At 51.8% G+C, this 22240-nt stretch overlaps 1 protein-coding gene across 16 annotated transcripts in view; it reads right to left on the bottom strand.

Annotated features, from left to right (window-relative positions):
* The window catches only part of Dnm1 (dynamin 1), a 45058-nt gene that overhangs the window by 9802 nt on the left and 13016 nt on the right, over positions 1 to 22240 (bottom strand). For 12 of the 16 annotated variants that reach the window (XR_008214838.1, XR_008214839.1, XR_008214840.1 and 9 more), the window contains exons 4-15: positions 21873 to 22076; positions 19954 to 20052; positions 19714 to 19874; positions 17909 to 18051; positions 17662 to 17797; positions 17500 to 17567; positions 14717 to 14855; positions 9634 to 9720; positions 5092 to 5162; positions 4863 to 4914; positions 4643 to 4654; positions 1876 to 1989 (exon numbers count right to left, since the gene is read on the bottom strand). Coding sequence is in view for 10 of the 16 variants with exons in the window: in XM_052722980.1 (XP_052578940.1) it covers positions 1876 to 1989; positions 4643 to 4654; positions 4863 to 4914; positions 5092 to 5162; positions 9634 to 9720; positions 14717 to 14855; positions 17500 to 17567; positions 17662 to 17797; positions 17909 to 18051; positions 19714 to 19874; positions 19954 to 20052; positions 21873 to 22076 (1286 nt within the window). In the remaining 6 variants the exon portion in view is untranslated. Of the gene's footprint in view, positions 1 to 1875; positions 1990 to 4642; positions 4655 to 4862; positions 4915 to 5091; positions 5163 to 9633; positions 9721 to 14716; positions 14856 to 16450; positions 16590 to 17499; positions 17568 to 17661; positions 17798 to 17908; positions 18052 to 19713; positions 19875 to 19953; positions 20053 to 21872; positions 22077 to 22240 lie in introns of all 16 variants that reach the window. The other 4 variants (XM_052722978.1, XM_052722971.1, XM_052722974.1 and 1 more) reach the window with 1 other exon arrangement.

Below are 22240 nucleotides of genomic sequence, written 5' to 3'. Positions count from 1 at the left end.
CGGCACCGTCGCTGAAGAGCCGCACCAACCCCGCTGTCTTCCAGAACCAGAGCCTGGACCTGGGACAGGGAGCTGGGGGGCACAGGGTGGACTGGGAGGGGGTGCAGAGCTATGGGACTGCCATCCTGCTATGGGACAGATGGGAGGTTGTGGTGATGGGGGAGGGCAGCGGAGGAAGATGGGGAAGATGTGGGGGGTCGTCGGAGCTGGTGATGTGGGTGACTGCCTGTCTGTCAAGAGGCTTCCCCAACCCAAAGACTAAAGGGCATGCGGCTTGGGCAGAGGGGACCAGACCACTGCCCGAGCCCAGACTCCAGCTATCCTAATGCAAAAATGCATTCACATCCCAACAATGCACTTCAGCGCTCACACTAACAGAGCTCTGAGGCATGCATCTGTGCACTGCAGCTTCAAAGCGCACATCCATGCCCAGACACACATACAAGCACAAATTCACACTCAAGTGCATGCACTCACACTCAGACACACAGCCTCACAATGGGAAGTTCCCTTCCCCCATCCTCACTTCCCAAACACATACACATATTCTCAAATATCCCTCATTCACACTCCCTCCTCCAGCCCACCCCACCCCACCCCCACACCGACAAACAAGCACAGACAATGAAGTCACATGCAAGCACATAAATTCACACCTAGGTGTTTATACCCACGACACACTCACAACACCCCCCACAACATCCATCACACACACACACACACACACACACACACACACACACAGGCCCCACCTTACCACATACACTACTCAGCAAGTTTCCACATACAACTAAACTCAAATCTATACACAAAACTCAAGAGAAAAAAAGAAAAAAAAAGACCCGGGTAGCCAGCTATGGGGCCGCCATCCCCCTAACTCTGTATAAAGGATCTTAGATATGGGAACATGAGACCCACGGAGGCTGTCTAGGGGGATTGCCAGGATGACAGGGTAGGAAGCCACCTCCCAGCCCCACACCACCTCATATCCCATCCCTTCCAGGGGCCCCTGGGCTGGAGGAGAGGCCAGGGTTGGGGTAATGAGGTCCAGATGGCTTGGCGCCCCCGCCAGTAACGACAGAGGACCCCGCCCAAGGTGGGAGGTGGGGCCCCGTCCCAAGGCAGGCTTGAAGGATAACAGTGATCCAGGAGGGGGAATGGTAATCACAGGCCCCCACTCTCAAATGCCACTGCCTCACTGAGAGCACCCTGTCCTATGGCAGCCCCCTCAGGAGGAAGAGGGTCCCTTCCCCCCACTCCTTAGCCAGCTGGAGTTCATTACCACAACACCCCCTGTCTGCCTGCGCCCCCCCATTCTCGCTGGTCACCTCTGGAATCCAGATGTGAAAGCCAAATACTCATTCTTAAAGGAGACTGCTAACAGGAGGGGAGTGGTGGAGGCCTCCGGGTACCCTAGGAGGCAGGGGGCTATTCTGTGGGGTGGTTCTGCAGGCCATCCTCGCTGCTAGTCCCTTGGCCTGGAGGCATCCTGAGCAGTTTGCCTTGGTTGGCAGGGATTGAGAGTAGTGAAGGCAGGGGTTAACTGAGTGTCTGGCAGCTGGATGTGTGTGTGTCATGGTCCGGTAGGGGCCACAGAGGAGACGACACGCCCTGGAGTGAGAAAACAGGAAGGCCACTGGGCTGCTGTGTCAGGGAGCAGCACCCTGCACTCCTGCCTGCCCACTCCAGGGCGCTTCCAGGCTGCCACCTTCCCCTTCCAGCCTAGATGAGGGGGGCCTCCCTGGCTGTATACCCTACCCTGCCCCCTCACACAAGTCTCCTCAGACCTCTAGGGTGTGACCTGTGACCTAGCACACGGTTAGTGGGTGGTGTGCTCCGAGCCTGACCCTGGGCAACCAGGGGCCCCTGACTCACCTCATCATCCTTGTACCAGGACAGGTTCTCAGCAGTCAGCACAAACCAGTACTCCTTGGAGCCGCCTTTCATGATGCCGATGTTGTTGATGGTCAGCCACCCCTTTCGAATGACCTGGAGCGAGGGGGGGGGCAGGAGGTTGGTGAGCAGGGGCCAGGCTTCCCCACAGAGGCTGGGATGAGTGAAGAGACATTCAAAAGGCCCTCCTCAATTCTCTGAGGCCTGACTGGTCAGAGAGGGTGGGGGCCAGACCTGCTCTAGTTTGAACCACAAGTGGAGAGTGGAAGACAGGAAAACAAAGGTCAGCTGAGGATAGAGAGCCTTCTAATAGCCAGAGGTGTGTGAGCCAGGGATGTGTGAGCCAAAGGTGTGTGAACTAAGGATGTGTGAGCCAGAGAGGTGTGAGCCAGAGATGTGTGAGCCACAGGTGTGTGAGCCAGAGGTGTGTGAGCCAGAGGTGTGTGAGCTAGGGATGTGTGAGCCAGAGGTGTGTGAGCCAGAGAGGTGTGAGCCAGAGATGTGTGAGTCAGAGGTGTGTAAGCCAGAGGTGTGTGAGCCAGGGATGTGTGAGCCAGAGGTGTGTGAGTCAGGGATGTGTGAGCCAGAGGTGTGTAAGCCAGAGGTATGTGAGCCAGAGGTGTGTGAGTCAGAGGTGTGTGAGCCAGGGATGTGTGAGCCAGGGATATGTGTGAGCCAGAGGTGTGTAAGCCAGAGGTGTGCGAACCAGGGATGTGTGAGTTAGAGGTATGCGAGCCAGAGATGTGTGAGCTAGATGTGTATGAGCCAGAGGTGTGTGAGCCAGGGATGTGTGAGCCAGAGACTGGCCGCTTTGCTACAGAGTGAGTTCCCCATTGCTAAGAGTATGCAAGCAGAGTGTGTCGGCTATTTGGACAAGGCAACTCCACATGTCACTTGAGCATCTACTTTGACATGTTTCTAACTCTGCAGCTGCTCCTCTTCCCTTTTTCGCCTGGCATATACCTACTGGCCCTTTGGTATCAGCTCAGATTTCCATGGTGAGCAGCCCTCCCTGCCCCCGATGTCAGTCATGAGTACAGTAATGACCTCTGATCAGTCTCCTCTGTTTGCTTCTGTAACAGAGATGGCAATGTTAATCTCTCTCTCTCTCTCTCTCTCTCTCTCTCTCTCTCTCTCTCTCTCTCTCTCTCTCTTTCTCTTTCTCTTTCTCTCTCTGTGGGGAAAGGAGGATGAGGATATTATCCATTTATACAACCTTCCCAGCTAATTCATAAGTTTTCCTGGACCCTTACCACCTTGCATAGTGCTGGGCAGTCAGGGAGTGATGGATAAATGCTTTGGTGCCATGAATAAATGACTGCTAAACTGTGACAGCTCTAAGAGTCCTCAGGGCAGCAGGAAGAGGCAGAGCCACACATGTCCAGGCCTGAACTTCCTACAAAAATTTCAGAATAACCAACAAGAGCCCATTTTCATGGCGGCAAGCAGTTGATCCCCAGACATCGCCACAGACCTGGGACACCACCACCAAGGGCAGGATCGTTGCCCAGGCCCTGGCAGTAATACTGGCTGAGGAGAAGGGGATTGCTTCTGCTCCCTGCCTGGCCCTGACCTCACTGGCTGCTTCTCTGAGCATCCAGAGAGATCCCTGGAGGCCTGGGGCTGGTGGCGAAGGCCTGGAGCACAACTTGCTTTGAGGCTTTCCTGACCCCCTCAGGCTTCCGAGAATCTCACTGAGAATTCAAATCACACAATCTATCAATGTCTCAGCAGAGGGTGATACCACTGCTTAGGTCAATTAGTAGGGTCACAGGAGTCAGGTACCCTGCCAACCCTCTCCCACCCTACTGGTGGGATCTCCTCAGTGCCTTGCCTTTGGAACTGAGTCCATTCCTGTCCCAGGATCTGGCCTGCAGATCTTGCTACTCTTTTCCTGGTCTGCAGCCTTTATTCTCTTCTTGGCCACTCCCACCTCTACACTCTCCCTGGCTAACCTATCTCTCCTAGGTCTAGAGTCCCTGAACTAGAGGTTCTCATCCTGCCCAGGACTCTCAGAGGCCCTACTGGGGTCCTGTCTATAGGTCCAGGTCTCCAAGGGGTAGGAGCAGATTCTGGACTCCTGTCCAGGGACCAGCAGGCACTGTCTGAGCTGAGCCTTCCTGAGATACAGTTCCTTTACACCTTCTTTCTCTGAGCACCTACTGTATGCTGGGACCCAGTTCCTGGGGCTGGAAATAACCAAGACCCAAGCCTGGATGGGAAACAGCATTTAACCAATCACAGCCTTTGGGAACCATGTGGGAACTGCAGAGGATTCTAGTACTCGTGTGTACAACAGGGTTGAGCGAAGACTACTTAAGTGCCATTTCTGCAGACATTTGAAGCATGGAGCAGGAAGCCAGGTGAGGAAGGACTGGACCCATGATTTTTCATCATCTCGAGGTCACTGTCAGCTTCTTAAAAACATGCCTGTCTCATATCCATCCCCCAAACACTCATCCCACAGACGTTTAAAGAGCACCTATCTAGCACTGGGCCCACCCATCCCCATGTAATCTAGCTCTGCAATCAGTAGGTGCCTGGCTTGTGCACAGTTATAGATGGGTGGATGGGACTGTGTGCATGGCTGGGCTTTCTCTGTCCTGTGAGAAGATATGGAATTCATGTGCAGGTATGTGCAAGGTGCTCAAGCCAAACAGTGCCCGCTGCCCACATGCAGATCCCCATCACCAATGAGACTCCACCTCCCCTCACTGCACAAGCCGAGAACCCCAGTCCTGGTACTCACCAGAATCTCATCCTGCAAAGAGGTAGCCATAGCAACCACGAGAAGCATTGGGGAGAGAGGAGAGAGGATTACTGAGGCAGAGTGGAAAGCTTGTGGCTGGCAGATGACAGACAGGCTCTCTGGCCCCCGTGGACCCTTCCTCTTGGGAGGGGGTTTCCTCAGAGCTCCAAGTCCATCTGGTACCCACCATCCCTCGGACGGGAGCACGGGGGCCACTCACCTGGTTCCCTGAAGTCTTTTTCTTGTTCATCTGGTTGCTCCTCTGCTGAGCACTGGTGAGGGAGAGCAGAGGGGTCTCAAAACTCTCAAAAGGCCCAGCTCCACTGCTCATGGGGCATGGGACTTAGAGGGTTAAGCTGGCAGAAATGGAATCTACATACACAATGTGCACATATACATGCATACGTGCACACACACAAGGGTCACACCACAGCCCTGGGAGCACTCACTTGGCAAAGCCTATGAAGTCTTCGTGGTTGGTATTCATATAAGCCAGCTCAATATCGATGAGAAGCATGACCTTCAAGGGTCCACAAGTCGGCGAGCAAATAGAAAAGATGCCACAAAGTTAAGACTGTCTGACAAGCTAGCAGAGAGATACTTTCAGTACATTTAGAAGGTTAGTGCCCACAATAAGTAAAAAGTCCCTACAGTCAATAACTGAAAGACAAAAGAAAAGAGGTCAAAACAGTCAAAGAACCTGAATGGACATTTCACAGAAGACATGCTAACAGTCAATAAAGAATGTAGAGAAACTGAAACTAACCCTAACCCTAACCCTATTATTATATAATAAATATATGCTAATAAAACCTCTTTAAAATCTGAAAAAGAAAAGGGTTGGTGGCACACGCCTTTAATCTCAGCACTCAGGAGGCAGAGGTAAGAGGATCTCTGAGTTCAAGGTCAGCTTGGTCTAAGAGTGAGTTCCAGGACAGCCAGGACTACAGAGAAACCCTGTCTCAAAAAAGTAAAAAAAAAAAAAAAATTCTTCTTAACCCTAACAAATAATAGGTATTAATAAAAGGTCAGGATGGCATAGGGAGATGGAACTGTAATTCTTTTCCTTTTTTACTTTGTAAATACTTATTGATTATTATTTATGTTGTGTGTATGGAAGTTTTGCCTCCATTTGTCTATGTGCACAAAGTGCATGCAGTGCCCGCAGAGGCCAGAAGAGGGCGCCAGATTCCCCCTGAACTGGAGTTCCAGGTGGTTGTGAGCTGCCCCAGTCCTCCCTAAGAGCAGCCAGTGCTCTTCACCTCTGAGCCATCTCTCTAGACCCAGAACTGTAATTCTAATTTTTTTGTACAGCTAAGGTGAGGATGAAACACAGTTACCTACATAAGTGAGGCAAGAGAAACCTCTAAGAATAATTAGTGTCACCTGGTGGAGGACAATTTGGTAATGCTTAATGTTAAAATGAACACATACCTTTCTAGAATTATATATCAGATAAACTCATCAAATAATCAAAGATAGAGATCCAGAATGTCCAAGGCAAAGTTCCTCCCTTTTGTTCGTCCTTTCTATTTTATTTTCTCCCCCTCCTCCTCTTCTTCTCCTTTCCTCTCTCCCCCCTCTTCTCCTCCTCCTTCTCTGAGATAAGATGTTGAGGTTTGCTGCCCCGGCTAGCCTTGGACTCCTGGGTTTAAATGCTCCTCACACCTCAGTCTTCCCAGCAGCGAGGACCACAGGCCTGGGTCATCGTGCTTGGCTGTGGTGCAACTTGCAATGGGAGAAAACTGGGAACAAACCAGTGGCGACTAGAAAGTGAAACAGGTTAGGGTGATCTGACAATGGAAGGCTTGGGCGGTGGTGGCGCACGCCTTTGATCCCAGCATGCGGGAGGCAGAGGCAGGTGGATCCCTGAGTTGACGCCAGTCCAGTCTACAGAGAGAGTTCCAGAACAGCCAAGGCTACACAAGGAAACCCTGTCTCAGAAAACAAAAATAAAAAAAAAAAAAAAGAAAGACTCGATGTTCAAAAGCATAGGGAAAGTCTAGGCTGCGGCAGGGGAACACACACACACACACACACACACACACACACACACACACTGCAGATTCTGAAGTGTGAAGCATTTGTACTTGAGTCTTTCTTTTTGTTTTATATTGTGAGACAGGTCTTATGCAGCCCAGTGTGGCTTCAAACGCCTTATGTAGCTGAGGATGGCTTTGAACACCTGATCCTCCTGCCTCTGCCTCCGGGGAGGTAGGATTCCAGACAAGTGCCACCATGTCCAGCCTTGACTCTTGGTGAAAGTGGTTGCTGAGTCCAGCCCCAAGGCTGCCCCTTCCCGTGAGCCTGGAGTCCATCCTTCCTGAGGCCCACACTCTGCAAAGGATGCCTGCCTGCCCACAAAGGACTGGCGAAGACATGTTAAGATGAAGTGAGTCGCTTGTCCAGCGTGTCAGAGACAGTCAGTGGATGTTAACTAGTGCAATTATTGTCAAGAAAAAGACATGAAAAAGAAAGAAAGAAAGAAAGAAAGAAAGAAAGAAAGAAAGAAAGAAAGAAAGAAAGAAAGAAAGAAAAATGATTCCTAGAGACAGAGGTGATGCTGGGGTGTGGCTCAGGTGACAGAGTCCTTGCCTAGCCTGAAGGAAGTCCTGGCTTGAGTCTTCAACCTCCAACATCACATAACCTGGGTGTGGTGGTTTACTCCTGTAATCTGAGTCCTGGGGATTGGAGGAGGCGGGAGCAGCAGAAGTTCAAGTTTAGCCTCCGCTACACACTGAATTCAAAGCAGCCTGAGCTATAGAAGTCCACACACACACACACACACACACACACACACACACACACACACACACAAGGGGGAGGGCTGAAGGGAGAGATAGGGAGGGAGGGATCAAGGTGGGGATGCCTCGAAGCAACGCGCCCAATCGATTTTGTGGAGGAGGTAGATCAAGTGTATGAGAGCCATGTTTGTGCCATGGTGTGCATATGGAGGTCAGGGGACAACCTGGAGCAGCCTTCCTTACCTTCTACCTTGTTTGAGGCAAGCTCTCTTGGTATTTACCATACACCAGGCTATTTACCATACACTGGATTTTGGTCTCCACCCTCCTCTCTCTTTTGAGGGAAGTTATCAAGACAGAGTCCTTCTATGGAAGCCAGGCTGGAACTTGCTATGTAGACCAGTCTGGCTTCAAATTCAGAGAGAACCTCTTGCCTCTGCTTCCCAAGTGCCGGGATTAAGAGCGTGGGCCATCACACCCAGCTTTCTTCTGTGGCTTGCCTTCCATTTTGCTGTAGGAGCCCTGGGATTGTAAGTGTACACTACCATGCCTGATCGTCCGTGGGTTCTGCCGATTCACACTCAGGTCCTCACACTTAACAGCAGAGGCTTTACTCACTGAGCCCCAGCCCTGGTTTTATTTTATTTGTTTTTTGTTTGTTTGTTTTGAAACAGGGTCTCTGTATGTTGTCTAGGTTGACTTCAAACTTTTGATCCCCCTGCCTCATCTCCAAGGAATCTGGGATTATAGTTGTTCATAAAGGCATCTGGCAGAATAAGGATTTAAAAACATGCAGGGAGATCTCTGTGAGTTTGAGGCCAGCCTGGTCTACATAGTGAGTTCTAAGCCAGTTACATAGTGAGACCCTGTTTTGAGCCTCAGGAGGTCCAGAATGGGCTGGAATATCTCTGCTCTTCCAGGCCCAAAGATAACATCTGGAGTCTAAATTTGTGAATGAATGAATATTTCATGAATGGAGATGCAAAAGGAGCAGTGTCTGTGAGGGCTATAAGGTTAGCCAGAGACAAAGCAAACAAACAGGGAGCGGCCTCCAGGGAGATGCGTGGACAGACTGCCAGAAAGCTGAGGAAGACAGACAGACTAAGAAAAAGCAAGGCTCTGGGGTCTGGGTGCAGTGCTGCATGCCTGTAATCCAAGCACTCCAGAAAATGAGGCAGGAGAATCACGGGTTTGTGGCCAGCCTAGGGGGTGGAGGGCGGGTGGGAGGGAAGAAAAGAGCAAAGGGATGGACGGAAGTAGAGACAGAGGAACAAGAAAGGGAAGAAGAAAGGGGAAAGGGAGAACATGGTGGGGATGTAAAAGTGCGCAATCAGTATGGTGGTTCCTCAAATAACTAAACAAACGGGACCTGAATGTAGCTGTGTGTGCTTAGCATGGGCTTGGCCCTACAGTCAATTCGCAGGACCACTAATAAATATATGGTAGGCAGCATTACCACATGATCCATCATTTCCACTTCTGAGTATAGACCCCAAAGAACTGCAAGCAGGGACCTGAGGAAGTATTTGCACAGCCATATTTATTAGCAGGATTATATATACAACAGCCAAAAGACGGCAGAGAGAGGCTGGGGAGAGGGCTCAGTGATTAAGAGTACTCACTGCTCTTCCAGAGGACCCTGGTTCGATTCCCAGCACCCACAAGGCAGCTCACACCTGTCTGTGACTTCATTCCCAGGGGAGCCAATGCCCTTTTCTGGATCACCTCGTGGGCACCAGACACAAAAATGATGAATAGACATAAACACAGGCAAAACACCCATTTTTTTCTTAAGGTGGAAAGACTTCAATGGGTAAACAAACATGTAGTGTATAGTTCACCGAATATTGTTCAAGTATTAAAAAAGAATATTCTGGTAGATGCTACTGTATTTTGGATGAACCTTGAAGGCATTAGGCTAAGTGAAACAAGCCATCCACCAAAGGATTAAAATACTGTATGATTTCACTTACCACAGGAACCTAGATAAATTCATCGACACAGAAAGAAAAGTGTCTGTCAGGAGCTGGGAGGGGACTGTTTATGAGAAGTACAAAGTCAGTTTTTCAAGACGCAAAGTCTTCTGTGGTCGGTAGCGATGGTACCATGATGTCAAGGTGAACTGTGCCCTTCAAAAATGGCTAAAACAATCCACTTTCTGTTAACTTTCTTATCCCATAAGAAAATGGTTGGAGAGGATCAGAAAGTTACTTTGAAAGATGAAGGGGGATGGAGACTGTGGCTCACCTGCTCCTTGGTGCGGCCCTCTCGTTCCCGGATGTGAGTGGTCACAATACGTTCCATCTCCTCCCGAAGACGTGGGTATTGCTGGAGCTGGAGAAAGGGTAGGAGGAGAGAAAGCCACGTACACACAGGGCCTGGGCATCAGGCACCCAACCCCACCTGAGTACAGGGACCCAGGGGTGTGGGGTGGGAGATATGCAGGGGAACACCAGCCAGGCCAAGAAGAGAGCCCTGGAGCCCCAGGAGGCTGATGGCACCAAGCCATGGCCACTCCTTCCACCCAAGTGTGGGCTCTAAATGGCAACTCAAGGGTCTTCCTGGTTCCAGGACCATCTTTACTGGCCCACCCGGGCAATTTCAATGGGCAAGGGGCAGTCTCCACGGGGAGAACCACAGAAAGGGATGGCTGCAGTGGCTGCCATCTTGACGGTGGCCATCTTGAAGACCAACCTAGCAGATGGAGGGAGGCCTTTGAGGCATCCTTTCACTGGCCCTTGGGGTTACCCCTCGCCTTCGTAAAGGCTTTAGGTGACAGCCAGATGAGGAGTCATGCAAGGCGCCACCTCCAGACACCTATCCGGGAGAAACTGGGAAGGGGAGGGCCCGTGGTGGCAATCAGCCTCCTGAGTCAGGCCGGGGAAGGAGGAAAACAACAGTCACACCAGAGGACATGCAGGAGTCACCTGGCACAGGCATGCAAGGACACAGGGGACATGCAGAGATAGTGTGTCAGCAGCATGCGCAGTACCCCGCGGGGGCCTGGCTGGGCCCTGGGACCACTTGGTAGAACCCACCCAGTCCTGTCTCCCTTAGCATGCCTGTCTGCCGCCGTCATCTCAAGCTACATCTGCCAGGGTCTGAGACTTAGCAGACCCAGTAGGGTCTTCCGTACCCGATGTAGCCAAGGATGACCTTGAACTCCTAGGAACCCTGCCCTCGGCCCAGCCAGGTTCTGGACAAAGCCCAGATAACTCATTCTTCTGGAGCCTCTCTTAGCTGCCACCTCTTCCTGAAAGCCTGTCCAGATTGAGGACTAAGGACTGCGTCAGGGCCTCCCTCTGCTGCCTCAGCCTCTTCCATCTGTCTTGGTAGTAACTGTCCCCCAGGGCTGTGGCAGGGCTGGGCACCACCCATGCTCCAGGAGGGTGTGTTGGAGGAATGAGAAAATGAATGGAAGATGAATGTCTTTGCCCTCCTTGCCGGGTGAACAGGCAGAGGCTCCTCTATCTTCTGGCTTGGACAGGGCTTCTCAGTGAGTTTCTGAAGGTGGAGACCACCCACCAGGACCACCTTTCCCCCAGGGGAAGCTTGGACAGTTCCTGGTCCTGCTAGTCACCCTGCACTGGGTCAAGACTCTCAAGTGAATCCTGTGGGAAGACATCCAAGCACTCTGTGCCTGGTTCTGAGGGCAATATGAAGGCCAAGAGGGGGCTGTCAGGATGGACAGGAGGACAGGAGAAGAGAGTGGAACTCAGGAGACCAGCCCAGGAGAGGCTGACTTGGGAGAAGACACATCCAACCTTCCCGCGGCGAGGCCAAGGGTACAGCTGAGACAGCCTCGCACAAGGGGCTGAGACCGTGTGGGAGGACCGTGGGGGAGGACCGTGGGGGAGGATTGGCCTGAGACCTGGGGCTTAGAAATGCCTGCCAGACGGGTCTGCTGCCCTGTGTGCCTCTCTGTACGTAGCCTCTGAGTCTGGGCAGAGATTTGGGGCTGAGTCACAGTCACCAGGCCTTTGAGGTGGTCCAAGGCTTCCTCCCAGGGCAGGGGTGGGGGTGGGGCTAGGAAGGACGGAGCAATTTGCCAAAAAGCATGACCAGCTCCAAGTGCCCGGCTCTACATGTCTCAAGTTTTCCACATGTCCCACACGGACAGGCCGCCTCAGCCCCTCAAGAGGTTCAGCTCCTTCCAGTCTTTTTCCGTTCTGGCTGCCTCGGAGCTCGGCCAGGACTTTTCACCAGTTTTTAAGATGAAACCTTTCTCTCTCTCTGGGTCCTTGGTTGAGCAGAGCAGCCAGCCTGGAGCCTATTGGTTTTGGGGTCAGGGATGAAGCTCCTGAAGCCATGAATCCTTGGTTCAAAGCCTAGCCCTGCCTGCTGGCCACCGAACACTCCTTCCAAGTGTCAAGCATGGTACATCAAACTTTCAGCTGTATCCAGAGACGAAACAACAACAACACCACAAAACTAACCCTAGCAGGGCTAGGAGTAATACCAAACTTCTGTCAGGAGTGGCTTAGAAAACACAGGTTCAAAAAACAAAAAACAAAAAACCCACAAAGCCAGGTGGTGGTAATGCAAGCCTTTAATCCCAGCACTCGGGAGGTAGAGGCAGGCGGATCTCTGTGAGTTCCAGGCCAGCCCAGTCTAGAGAGGGAGTTCCAGGGCAGCCAGGGCTACAGAGAGAAACCCTGTCTCAAAAAACCTAAAAAGGGGGAAAAAAGAAACCACACAAATATAAGTGGATTTTGCCATATAAAGAAAAATGACTGCTGGAGTTAAATCATATGGCAAAAAATATGGTTCTCCCTTAAGATTGGTGTTCTCTGGGAAGCAAGCTCCCTGCTTCTGGGAACCATCTCAATAACCACAAAAGATTTAAATGTGAAATAAAAACAGCCCTATATTCCTTTCTCTCTTTCAAAACAATGGTTATCATTGGCTAAATATGACTTTGGATTTTAGTGTTCAATATTTACTAATTTCCCCCTCAAAATGATACACACATTCTTTTCTGCAACATGCGTTCCACACTCCCTTTACATCATAGAGGGACATGTGGACGGAAGCACACAAGCGGTCTTGCCTCTTTTCTTTTGAGACAGGGTCTCTTGTAACCCAGGCTGGCCTCTTACTATGTAGCAGAGAATGACCTTGACTTCATGGTCCTCCTGCCTCCACTCCAGAGTGCTGGGATCGCAGGCGTGGACAACCACACCCACCTGCTCTTTAAACCCTTGCAGTTTCCCACGGTGGCTGCATTACTTTACCTATTGATCGCCTCTGGAGGGGCATATGGATTGCCTTCAAAATTGAATCATTTACAATTACTACTCTCCTTAGGGATGCAGCTGAGCAAAGCATCCTACACTATGGACTGTTTGTATCTAGCTATGTATCTTCTAGGAATCTATCTTAAGGAGACCATCCAAGAGAAAGAAGCGTAATGGGATCTTCATGTGGGGGCCAGAAGTCAGTGTTGGGTGACTCCAGGGATCTGCCAGTCTGCCTTTCCAGCTCTGGGACCGCAGGTGTGTTGCTGCATCTGGCTTTCCTCGTGGGCACTGGGGATTCGAACCCAGGTCTTCCTGCTTGTGTGGCAAGCACTTTACCAACTGAGCCACCTCCCCAGCCCCTGTTTCTTTAAGATATTTAAAAATAGAAATTAAATGTTCAATGGGAAACTAGTCAGGCAAATTCATTTAATGACCTCTTATGTCACCGTTAAAAATGTTTATATAGGGCCAGGCAGTGGTGGTGCACGCCTTTAATCCCAGCACTCCAGAGACAGAGGCAGGCGGATCTCTGAGTTAGAGGCCAGCCTGGTCTACAGAGTGAGTTCCACGACAGCCAGAGCTACACAGGGAAATCCTATCTCAGAAAAAAATGTTTATATAGGGTATGTAATAATTCTACACAGAGTGTGTAGAAAAAAAAAGCAATATATGGATCCAGTGTCAGCATGGTTAAAATAAACAAGCCAATTATGTTGTAGAAATAGGAAAGTTTTTGAAGTTAGTTATTTTACTGTATTAATATTGTGTGTGCATGATGTATATATGGGCACATATGCACAGTGAATGCTTTACCCACTGAGCCCTCTGGCCAGCCCAGAAATATGGAAGTTTTTAAGCTGGGTGTGGTGGTTCATGCTTTTATTCCTAGTGCTCAAGAGGCTGAGACAGGAGGACTGCCATGGAGTCTAGATCAGCCTGGGCCAGAGAGTGAGGCTATGTCTCAAAAAAAGGGGTGGTGGTGGGGAGAAGAGGTGGGTGAAGGGAAGGGCAGAGACGGGGGGCGGGGGGAGAGAAAAGAACAACAATAACAACAACAAAAAACCAGTGTAAGCATTGGAGCATGCTAAGTGCCTACCGGCAGGATTCTAAGGACACAGACCTCTCATAGACCCGGCAACCTTTCTGCCATGGATTGAGCCCAGCGGACAGAGGGCCTGGGGACCCAAGGACCCCACAGCACAGGGACCAGAGAAAAGAACTGGGTGGCACTTTAGAAACTCGGAGTTAAGGCAGAGGTGTGCTCCACACATAGACCTCAGCTCGAGGGACATTTCAGATCCACGCAAGGTTCAGCTCACTGCTGAGGGCAGGGACAGCATGGGAATTCTGGCAAAGCTCTCCCACTGCCAATGGGAGCTGAGAGCAAGCACTGCTTTGGACAACCTGGCTAAAAGTCCTCAAAATGGCCAAAAGTGGACCCATAAGAAAAGGGCATGGAAAAGGTCACAGATGACTCGAAAGAGGCTCCTCTGTGTCTGACTCATGTAGACTGTTGACACTGAGCAAGCCAATACGCTTTAGGGCAAATTGGTTTTGAGGTCCTGGGATGGCTCTCCTCTCCCCAGAGGCCCTGACCCTGGACCCTCTTCGTAAGTCTAAGTCACCCTCTGCTTTCCCTGAGATCTGTCTGATCACCTGTAAAGCAAGGGCAATGATGTTGCCCACTTCTTAAAGTTGTTGAGAGGACTAAATCAGACACTGGTAAGGACCAGCACTCAGCCCACTGAAGCACAGAGTAGCTGCTCAATAAACAGTGGCCATCACCGACCATCTCTGTGGTTGGTTGGCACTGTATGATCATCCTTACCGACGGAAAGGGGACCCGTGGGTTGGGGTGTAGCCCTTCTGCCAGGGCTGTCTGAAAGCATCCTGAGTGAAAGTATTCCCGGGGTTCTAAGATGGCAGGAAGTCTTGGGCCAGGGACTGCCTGGCCTGAATGGGTGCCTGGGTCCCAATGGGGAGCCAAGAGGCCATCACATCTGCTAGGCAGATGGTTCTGCCCGTGGGAAGCCATAGCCACCAGGCAGGGGTGACGGCCGGGCCCAGCCCCTCCCAGGCGGCCGCCATACCTTTTCGCTACACTTTCTGATGGTGGACGTGAGTTCACTGACTACCATGTCCACACACTTGATACTGGGCTCTTTAAGCTTCTGCACCTGCTTTTTCACTGTGGCTTCAAAAGCGAGATCAGGTGTGAAGAGGCCCGTCCTGCACCCGAGGAGGAGGAGGAGGAGGAGGAGGAGGAGGAGGAGGAGGAGGAGGAGGAAGGGGCAGGGAGGGGAGCAGCCGGGAGGGCAGAGGGGAAGAGGATGGGAGTGAAAGCCAAGCGGCCGGGCTCAGGGGTGGGTGAGGATGGCACAGGCATGGGGAAAGAGAGAGACACCAACAAAGAGAGAGAGAGAACAGAAGACAACATGAGCGTGGGACCCTGCCCTCCCCCTCTCCCAGGGTTGCACCTGCTAGGTGCTACCAAGCACCCCCTCCCTCGGGGCTCTGGGGTTATGGCCAGAGGTGTCAGGGACCAAACCCCTGTTCTGAGAGAGCCTTCCCCACTTCAGATCCTCTACCCCAGGGATGCCCCCCTAGAAAGCATACTCCTCAACAGCCCCACGCCCGCCTGCTCTTCTCCGGTGCCACTTCTCTCTGTACCCGTGGGTCCTCCTAAGGGCCAGACCCAGACCCGGACTGAGCCACACGTCCTATTCAAATCTAAGCTTTTGGGACCCCCTGAATTGTTTCAGCCTGACTCAGAAGCTCAGCCCCATGGGCTACCTCTGCTGGGCTGGGCTGTGTTTAACTGCCCAGGCTGCGCTCTGCGACCCCTACAGTCTAACACCAACAGAAGGAGCCCCCTGGAGCTTCGGTGCAGCAGCCTGGCCCTCCTCCTCTACCCCTGCTCCTCCTTCCTCCTCAAGGGGCATCCCTCTGGCTCCTCCTATCAGGTTCGTGGGAACTCGAAAAGACAGAAAGCAGGAGGAGAGAAAAGACAGAAAGAGGGGGGTGGTGGTTGAGAGGCCATGGCAGCAGTGAGGGGGAGGGGGGCCTGGGGTGGAACTGATGAGCACTGGACTGGTGCAGCCTCAGCTTCCAGTAACAGCTCTCCCGCTTCCTAGCAGATAAGACCCTGGGTAAGTCACTCCACATGCTGGGCCTCAGTTTCCCTGCCGTGAGAAATGAGCACCATCCTCCAAGCCCAACACCCTGTGAGGCTGACTGCCTGGAAGGAGACAGCTCTGTCCCTGGAAAGCTGAATATGGAAGGAGGGGGATGGAGGGCCCGAGTGACAGTCTCCAGAAGACAGTGGAAGGATGGAGAGGATGAGGGACAGGGAGACATGGTACCCCAGTCCTGGGCCCTCTGCACTACTCTGGCTGCCCAGGTTCCCGCAAAGCACCCCACAAGGTCCTGTTCCTCACATGTCCCCAGGCTGAGGCTTCCCCAAGACCCCCCCTAGAGCTTTGGAAGTTTACCCCATTTCTATGGGCAAGGCAGGGACCCAGGGTTCCCTCCAACCCCATTCTTTCTGGGCCAGGGGAGATCTCTCGGTGTCCAATTCTTTGATTCCCCAGGTCCGGGAATCAGGGTGTGGGTGAGGTTCCCTCAGAGGGCTCCCCTGTCCAGGTCCACCATGATCGGCTTGCCCTCCCCACCCCGCTGAGGCCTGTGCATGCTACCGAGGAGGCAGGCGGTGGCAGCGATGTGGGGAAGAGGTGCCTGGCTCAGCAGTGCAGGGAGGGCGGCGGCGGCGGCGGCGGGCTGACGGGGGCTGGCCAAGGGGTGGCCAAGGGCGGGCTGCCTGTTACCTTCTTGGTGCACTGTCTAACGGTGCTGATTAGCTCTGAGATAACCATGTCCACACACTTGAGACACGGTTCTCGGGTCTTCTTCACCTGCTTTTTCACAATGGTTTCAAAGGCCATGTCTGGGGTAAACAGCCCCGTTCTGAACGCCCGGAGCAGGAGAAGGGCAGAGTGTCACAGGCTGGTACTTGCCAGGGGTGCCAGGCCATGGTCCCTCTCCAGCCCCTTCGCTGTGCCTGGGGGAGAAGTCTTCCCACGACCCCCTCTCAGCCTAGGGGTCTCCAGCTAGCCCGTGGGTTGGGGGAGGGCGGTTCTAATGAGAGGTTTCCCATCAGGGATCCTTGGGCCAGACAGCTCTGTCTGAGTCTCTTCTGCAGCCATTTTGCTTCCTCTTAAGTATTTCTGTAAAAGGTTCCATAGCCCCAAACTGTTTGGAAATTACCAAACTGAGGCCTCCTTAAGAGCCATCCTGAGAACTGAGCTTTTCTTATTAAGACTAGGAGATGAGGTCTCCTGTTTTGACCAAATGCAGTTATCAAAATGTAGATTTCATGCGGAGACACAGCCTGGATCGTACAGGAGCATACATAGAGGGGTCACATGGGCACGGTGCCATTCAGGACCTGGGTCCCTGAGGAGTGTCTGAGGGTCTCTCTCCCAGTCCTCTTTTCGGCACCAAAGGGTGGCTTAGGAGAGAAGGGGTAGAATGGGAGAGGTTGGTCTAATGGGAGACTGGGAGCATCTGGCATGTTGAAAAGCACCCTCATAAAAGAATTTAGAATGATATCTGGGTGTTATGCCCCAGGCCCTACCCAGTGACCTCCAGGCCATACTCCCAGGGACAGCCAGGGAGGCCAGTGGGTTGTAGGCTGCCGGGTAGCACAGGCCTCCCAGCCACCTCCCTTAGCTGGAGCCTGTTGAGCTGGGAGCCAGAAAGTTGGGGTTAAGGGATTGAAGACCAGGACCCTCAGGTCCATCCTAAGGGAGGCTCCTTCAAGCCTGGTGCCCCTTGCCTAACAGGATGCAGACCCCACCCTGGTCCCAGTACATGCCTGATGCCATGAATGTTCTTGATGGCATAGCTGATCTCTCTTCGGAGTTCCTTCTCATCAAACTCCATCTGTGGTGGACAGACGGAAGACTGGTCAGAGCCAGCCCTGCCACAGGAGGTAGATACAGGGCCCACTCTCCTGCCTGGGACTAAAGTGCCCTACCTTAACCAGCTCAAAAGGGAAGCGTTCATGGAAGATCCGGTTAATGCGGGCTCCACCTGACAATTCATAAGTGTCGATCTGGTCTCCGGAACCTTCAATGCGCTTCTCGAAGTCCACTGCAAACTGCTGGACCATCCTGTGTGGGAGAGGGGTGTGGCCTGAGGAGGTGGAGGGGGGAGCCCTGGGCCCCGGAGGGTGGGAGGGGCTGGAGCAGCCCAGCCCTGGAGACTGGGGCCAGGAGCCTTACTGCAGCAGGGCCTTGGTCTTGCGTGCTGGGTCATCCGGTCGGAAGTTCTTGTACTCATCCACCTCCTTCTCAATGGACAGCAGCTGACTCTGCAGTTTGTTCCGAAGCCCTGGCAGTGTGTCCCGGATGTGGTTGGTCAGTTGCTGGGTGTGGTGGGTAAGGAAAAGGTTAAAACCAAGGTCACAGCCCTAGATGCCCACAGGCCCAGGCAGGGAAAGGGATGCTAGCAGGCTGTGTGGATGCAGTAAGGCACAGAGCTGTGCAGGACCAGGTCAGAAGCTGTAGGGCAGTGGTTCTCAACCTTCCTAACACTGCGACTCTTTAATACGGTTCCTCATGTTGTGGTGACCCCAACCATAAAATTATTTTCATTGCTACTTCATAACTATAATTTTGCCACGGTTATGAATCATAATGTAAATATCTGATATGCAGGAGATCTGATATGCGACTCCTGTAAAAGGTAGTTCGACACCCCCCCCCAGAAGGGGTGTGACCCACAGGTTGAGAACCACGGCTGCAAAGGCCTGCAGCTCCACAGGTGCTCACAGAGATGAACTATCGGAATTAAGATGTCATAACTCAATTTCTGACAGAAGCCAGGAATCTGGATCCATACTGAAGCTACCTAACTTTGAGTAACTGAATATTTTTAGACTCCAGAACCCCAATGCATTTAGGCAGGGAAGGCTGAAAGGCACTCTCGCATACTCTGGGTTCCAGTCACCTAAAGGTAATTCTCAAGTTCAGCGGCTCCATTCTGCTGGGTTCCCCTACACCCTATCTCCCTGAGACATCATGGCTACACTATGGGACAGGGAGGGTCACCACCATCCTCTTTAGAGGTAGTGGTGGGAAGATCAGAGCATTAGAGTGTCCCAGTGGATAAGTAATGAAGCTGGGATTGGAATCCAGATCTATGGTAGTCTCAATTGCCCCCTACACTCACTCCAGAAGGGGAAGCCTCCCGGGGAAGCTTTTGGAATGTTCATGGTTTCTGGGTCAGCCTCTTTTTTTTTTTTAAGTTGATCCTTTTTAAAATTTTTTTATTTATTTATATTTTATATATGAGTGCTCTGCATGCATGCCTGCACACCAGAAGAGGGCATCAGATCTTATTATAGATGGTCATGAGCCACCATGTGGGTGCTGGGAATTGAACTCAAGATCTCTGGAAGAGCAGCCAGTGCTCTTAACCCCTGAGCCATCTCTCCAGCCCCTGGGTCAGTCTCTTTGGATCATGTCAAGAGGACCAAGATGTCCAACAGAATGCATTCCAGTTCTCATGAGTCAGTGCCACCATCCACACAAGATTCTGGTCTTCTCTACATGCTGGGAGTCCCAGGGCTCTCCTTCTGGGCCCCAGAAAGGAAAAGTCAGCAGAATTCTTGTCACTAACTCCCCATGGGACTAAGTCAAGTGGCTTCCTTTCTCTGGGTCTCATTTCATTTTGCATTGCTGGATGCTAATCTCCAGTGGTCTCCCTTAAGGTGTTTGGAGGAAACTAGGCTGGAGAGACGGCTCAGACTGCTCTTCTAGAGAACCCAGATTTGATTCCCAGCACCCACATGACAGCTTGCGACCATCTGTAACTCCAGTTCCAGGGGATCTGATGCCCTCTTCTGACTTCCCTGGGCACCAGACATGCACTTGGTACACAGACAAATCACCCATACCTATAAAATAAAACAAAACTTACACACACACACACACACACACACACACACACACACACACACACAAGAAACGATGCACTTGAGATTAGTCTTGTTTCCCCAGGGCCCTGGCTAGACCTGCTAACGCACCTGATTGAGGACCTTCTGCAGGTAGGGTGTGCCCATGCGGTCAGCCAGGTGGCGGTAGGACGGGTGAGAGAGGAAGAACTTGCGTTCGGCAGCCAGGGCGGCCGTGATGTCCTTCTTGCCGTCTATGTCCTTCTGACTGCGGTTCACCACGCCAATGTAGCCTGTGGAGCAGGGCCAAGGTCAGGGGCAGGCAGTCCCCGGGAAGGTGGATGAGGGAAAGGTGGAGCAGTGGCTGCCTACCTCTGCGCAGAGGGAGCAGCTTATTCTCCAGCACATCCCGGGCGTCTGTGCCCTCATCCATCAGGTCCAGCTTGGTGATGACCCCAATGGTGCGCTGACCTGTAAAGTGACCACAGTAGTGACCTGCTCCAGCCCTCCCTTGGGAGACTTCACGCATTCCCAAACCTCCCACACTATTCTTCTCATCCTCCGCCCACTCAGCCGCTCCTCTTTCATGATTCAAAGTGGCCAAAATGATTTTTTGGTTGATACCATTTCTCTCTCTTTTTAATTATTTTTATTCTTATTGCATGTGTATGCGAGTTTCGCCTACATATATGTCTGTGTACCACATTGTGCCTGGTGTGTGCTGCCTGCAGAGGCCAGAAAAGTGTGTCATATCCTTGGGAACTGGAATTACAGACGGTTGTGAACAACCATGGGCGTGCTAGGAATTGAACCTGGGTCCCCTGGAAGAGCTGAGCCATCTCTCCAGCCCCGTGTGGATGCCATTTCTTTGAGAGAGGATCTGGCTATGAAACTCCAGCTGGCTTCAAACTTAATATATGTAGGGACTGGACAGATGACTGAGTGGTAAAGAGCACTGGCTGCTCTTCCAGAGGACTCAGGTTCAATTCTCAGCACCCACATGGCAGCTCACAACCTTCTGTAACAGTTTCAGGAGAACTGATGCCATCTTCTGGCCTCCATGGGTACTGCATGCAGATGATGCACAGACATCATGCCAGCAAAATATCCATACTAATAAAATAATTTTTAAATTATTTTTTTTAATTCAACGTAGCCAGCGCTGGTGGCACACGCCTTTAATCCCAGCACTCAGGTGGTAAATGCAGGAAGATCTCTGTGAGTTTGAGGCCAGTCTGGTCTACAGGATAGTCAAGGCTACACAAAGAAACCCTGTCTCAAAAACAAACAAAAAAACAAAAAAAAAAAATTTTTTTGATCTATATAGTCTAGCCTGGCCTTGAACTCATGATCTTTGTGCCTCCACCTTTGGAGAGGTGGGATCCTGATTGTACACTGCCACACTGAATGCAAAATCGTGTTTTATTTTTTATTTATTATTATTATTATTTTGGTTTTTCCAGACAGGGTTTCTCTGTGTAGCCCTGGCTGTCCTGGAACTCACTCTGTAGACCAGGCTGGCCTCGAACTCACAGAGATCTGCCTGGCTCTGCCTCCCGAGTGCTGGGATTAAAGGAGTGTGCCACCACCACCCGACCAAAATGATGTTTTAACACCATGCTAGGTAAGAGCCCTAGCACTGGGCTACATCCAAAACCCTGCAAAAATGTTTCTTTGAGGTGGGCCTTTAAAAGTCACTTTTGCCGGGCGGTGGTGGCTCACGCCTTTAATCCCAGCACTCAGGAGGCAGAGGCAGGTGGATCTCTGTGAGTTCGAGGCCAGCCTGGACTGCCAAGTGAGTTCCAGGAAAGGCGCAAAGCTACACAGAGAAACCCTGTCTCCAAAAACCAAAAAAAAAAAAAAATAAATAAATAAAAGTCACTTTTATTTATTCACTTATTTATGTATGTGGGTGCATACAGATCCCTCCACCACAAAGATTTGGAGGGATCTGTTCTCCGGTTCCTCCACATGGATTCCGGGATTGAACTCAGGCCATCATTGGTAGCAAGCACCTTTTCCCACGGAGCCACCTTGAAGACCTCTCCCACTTTTTTTAAAGCTTTTTGAGACTGCATCTCATGTAACCCAGGCTGTCCTCAAACTGGTCATGTAACTAGTGTTGGGTCTTCTACGTGCTGGGACTGAGGGACTACACCCAGCTGAAGTGAGTCTAAAGGTTAAATCTGATCCCGACACTATTCTACTTAGACCTTCAGAGACACTCCTAAACTAGACTACTGCCGAGCCGTCAGCTCCCATTGTGCATCAGCTGCCAGGGAGGAACCTACCCTGCGGGTCCACCTCCTTGGCGATCTTGAGGGCATCAGAGTTGGCCAGGTCCGAGTTGGCAGGGGACACAGCCAGGATAAGGCAGTTCTCCTTAGTGACGAACTGCATAAGCATGTCCCGGATCTGGAACTCGATGTCGGGAGGTTGGTCCCCCACCGGGACCTTGGTCATGCCAGGCAGGTCCACTAGGGTCAGGTTCAGCACTGGACAGAGAGGCAAAAAGGGCAGGGCCACGGTGGGGGCGTGGTCAGGTGGGTGGAGCTAAACACCAGGGTCCGCCTTGAAGAGCATCTACTGGTGAGCGTGGCCAGAAGAGGGAGGGGTTAGGCAGGTGAGACTTGAGGTAAGTGGACTTGGAAGACCCAGG

This window comes from Peromyscus californicus, unplaced genomic scaffold (genome assembly GCF_007827085.1).
Source record: "Peromyscus californicus insignis strain IS unplaced genomic scaffold, ASM782708v3 Scaffold_7__1_contigs__length_154581171, whole genome shotgun sequence".
Lineage (NCBI taxonomy): Eukaryota > Metazoa > Chordata > Mammalia > Rodentia > Cricetidae > Peromyscus > Peromyscus californicus.
This window is presented reverse-complemented; position numbering and strand designations above follow the sequence as displayed.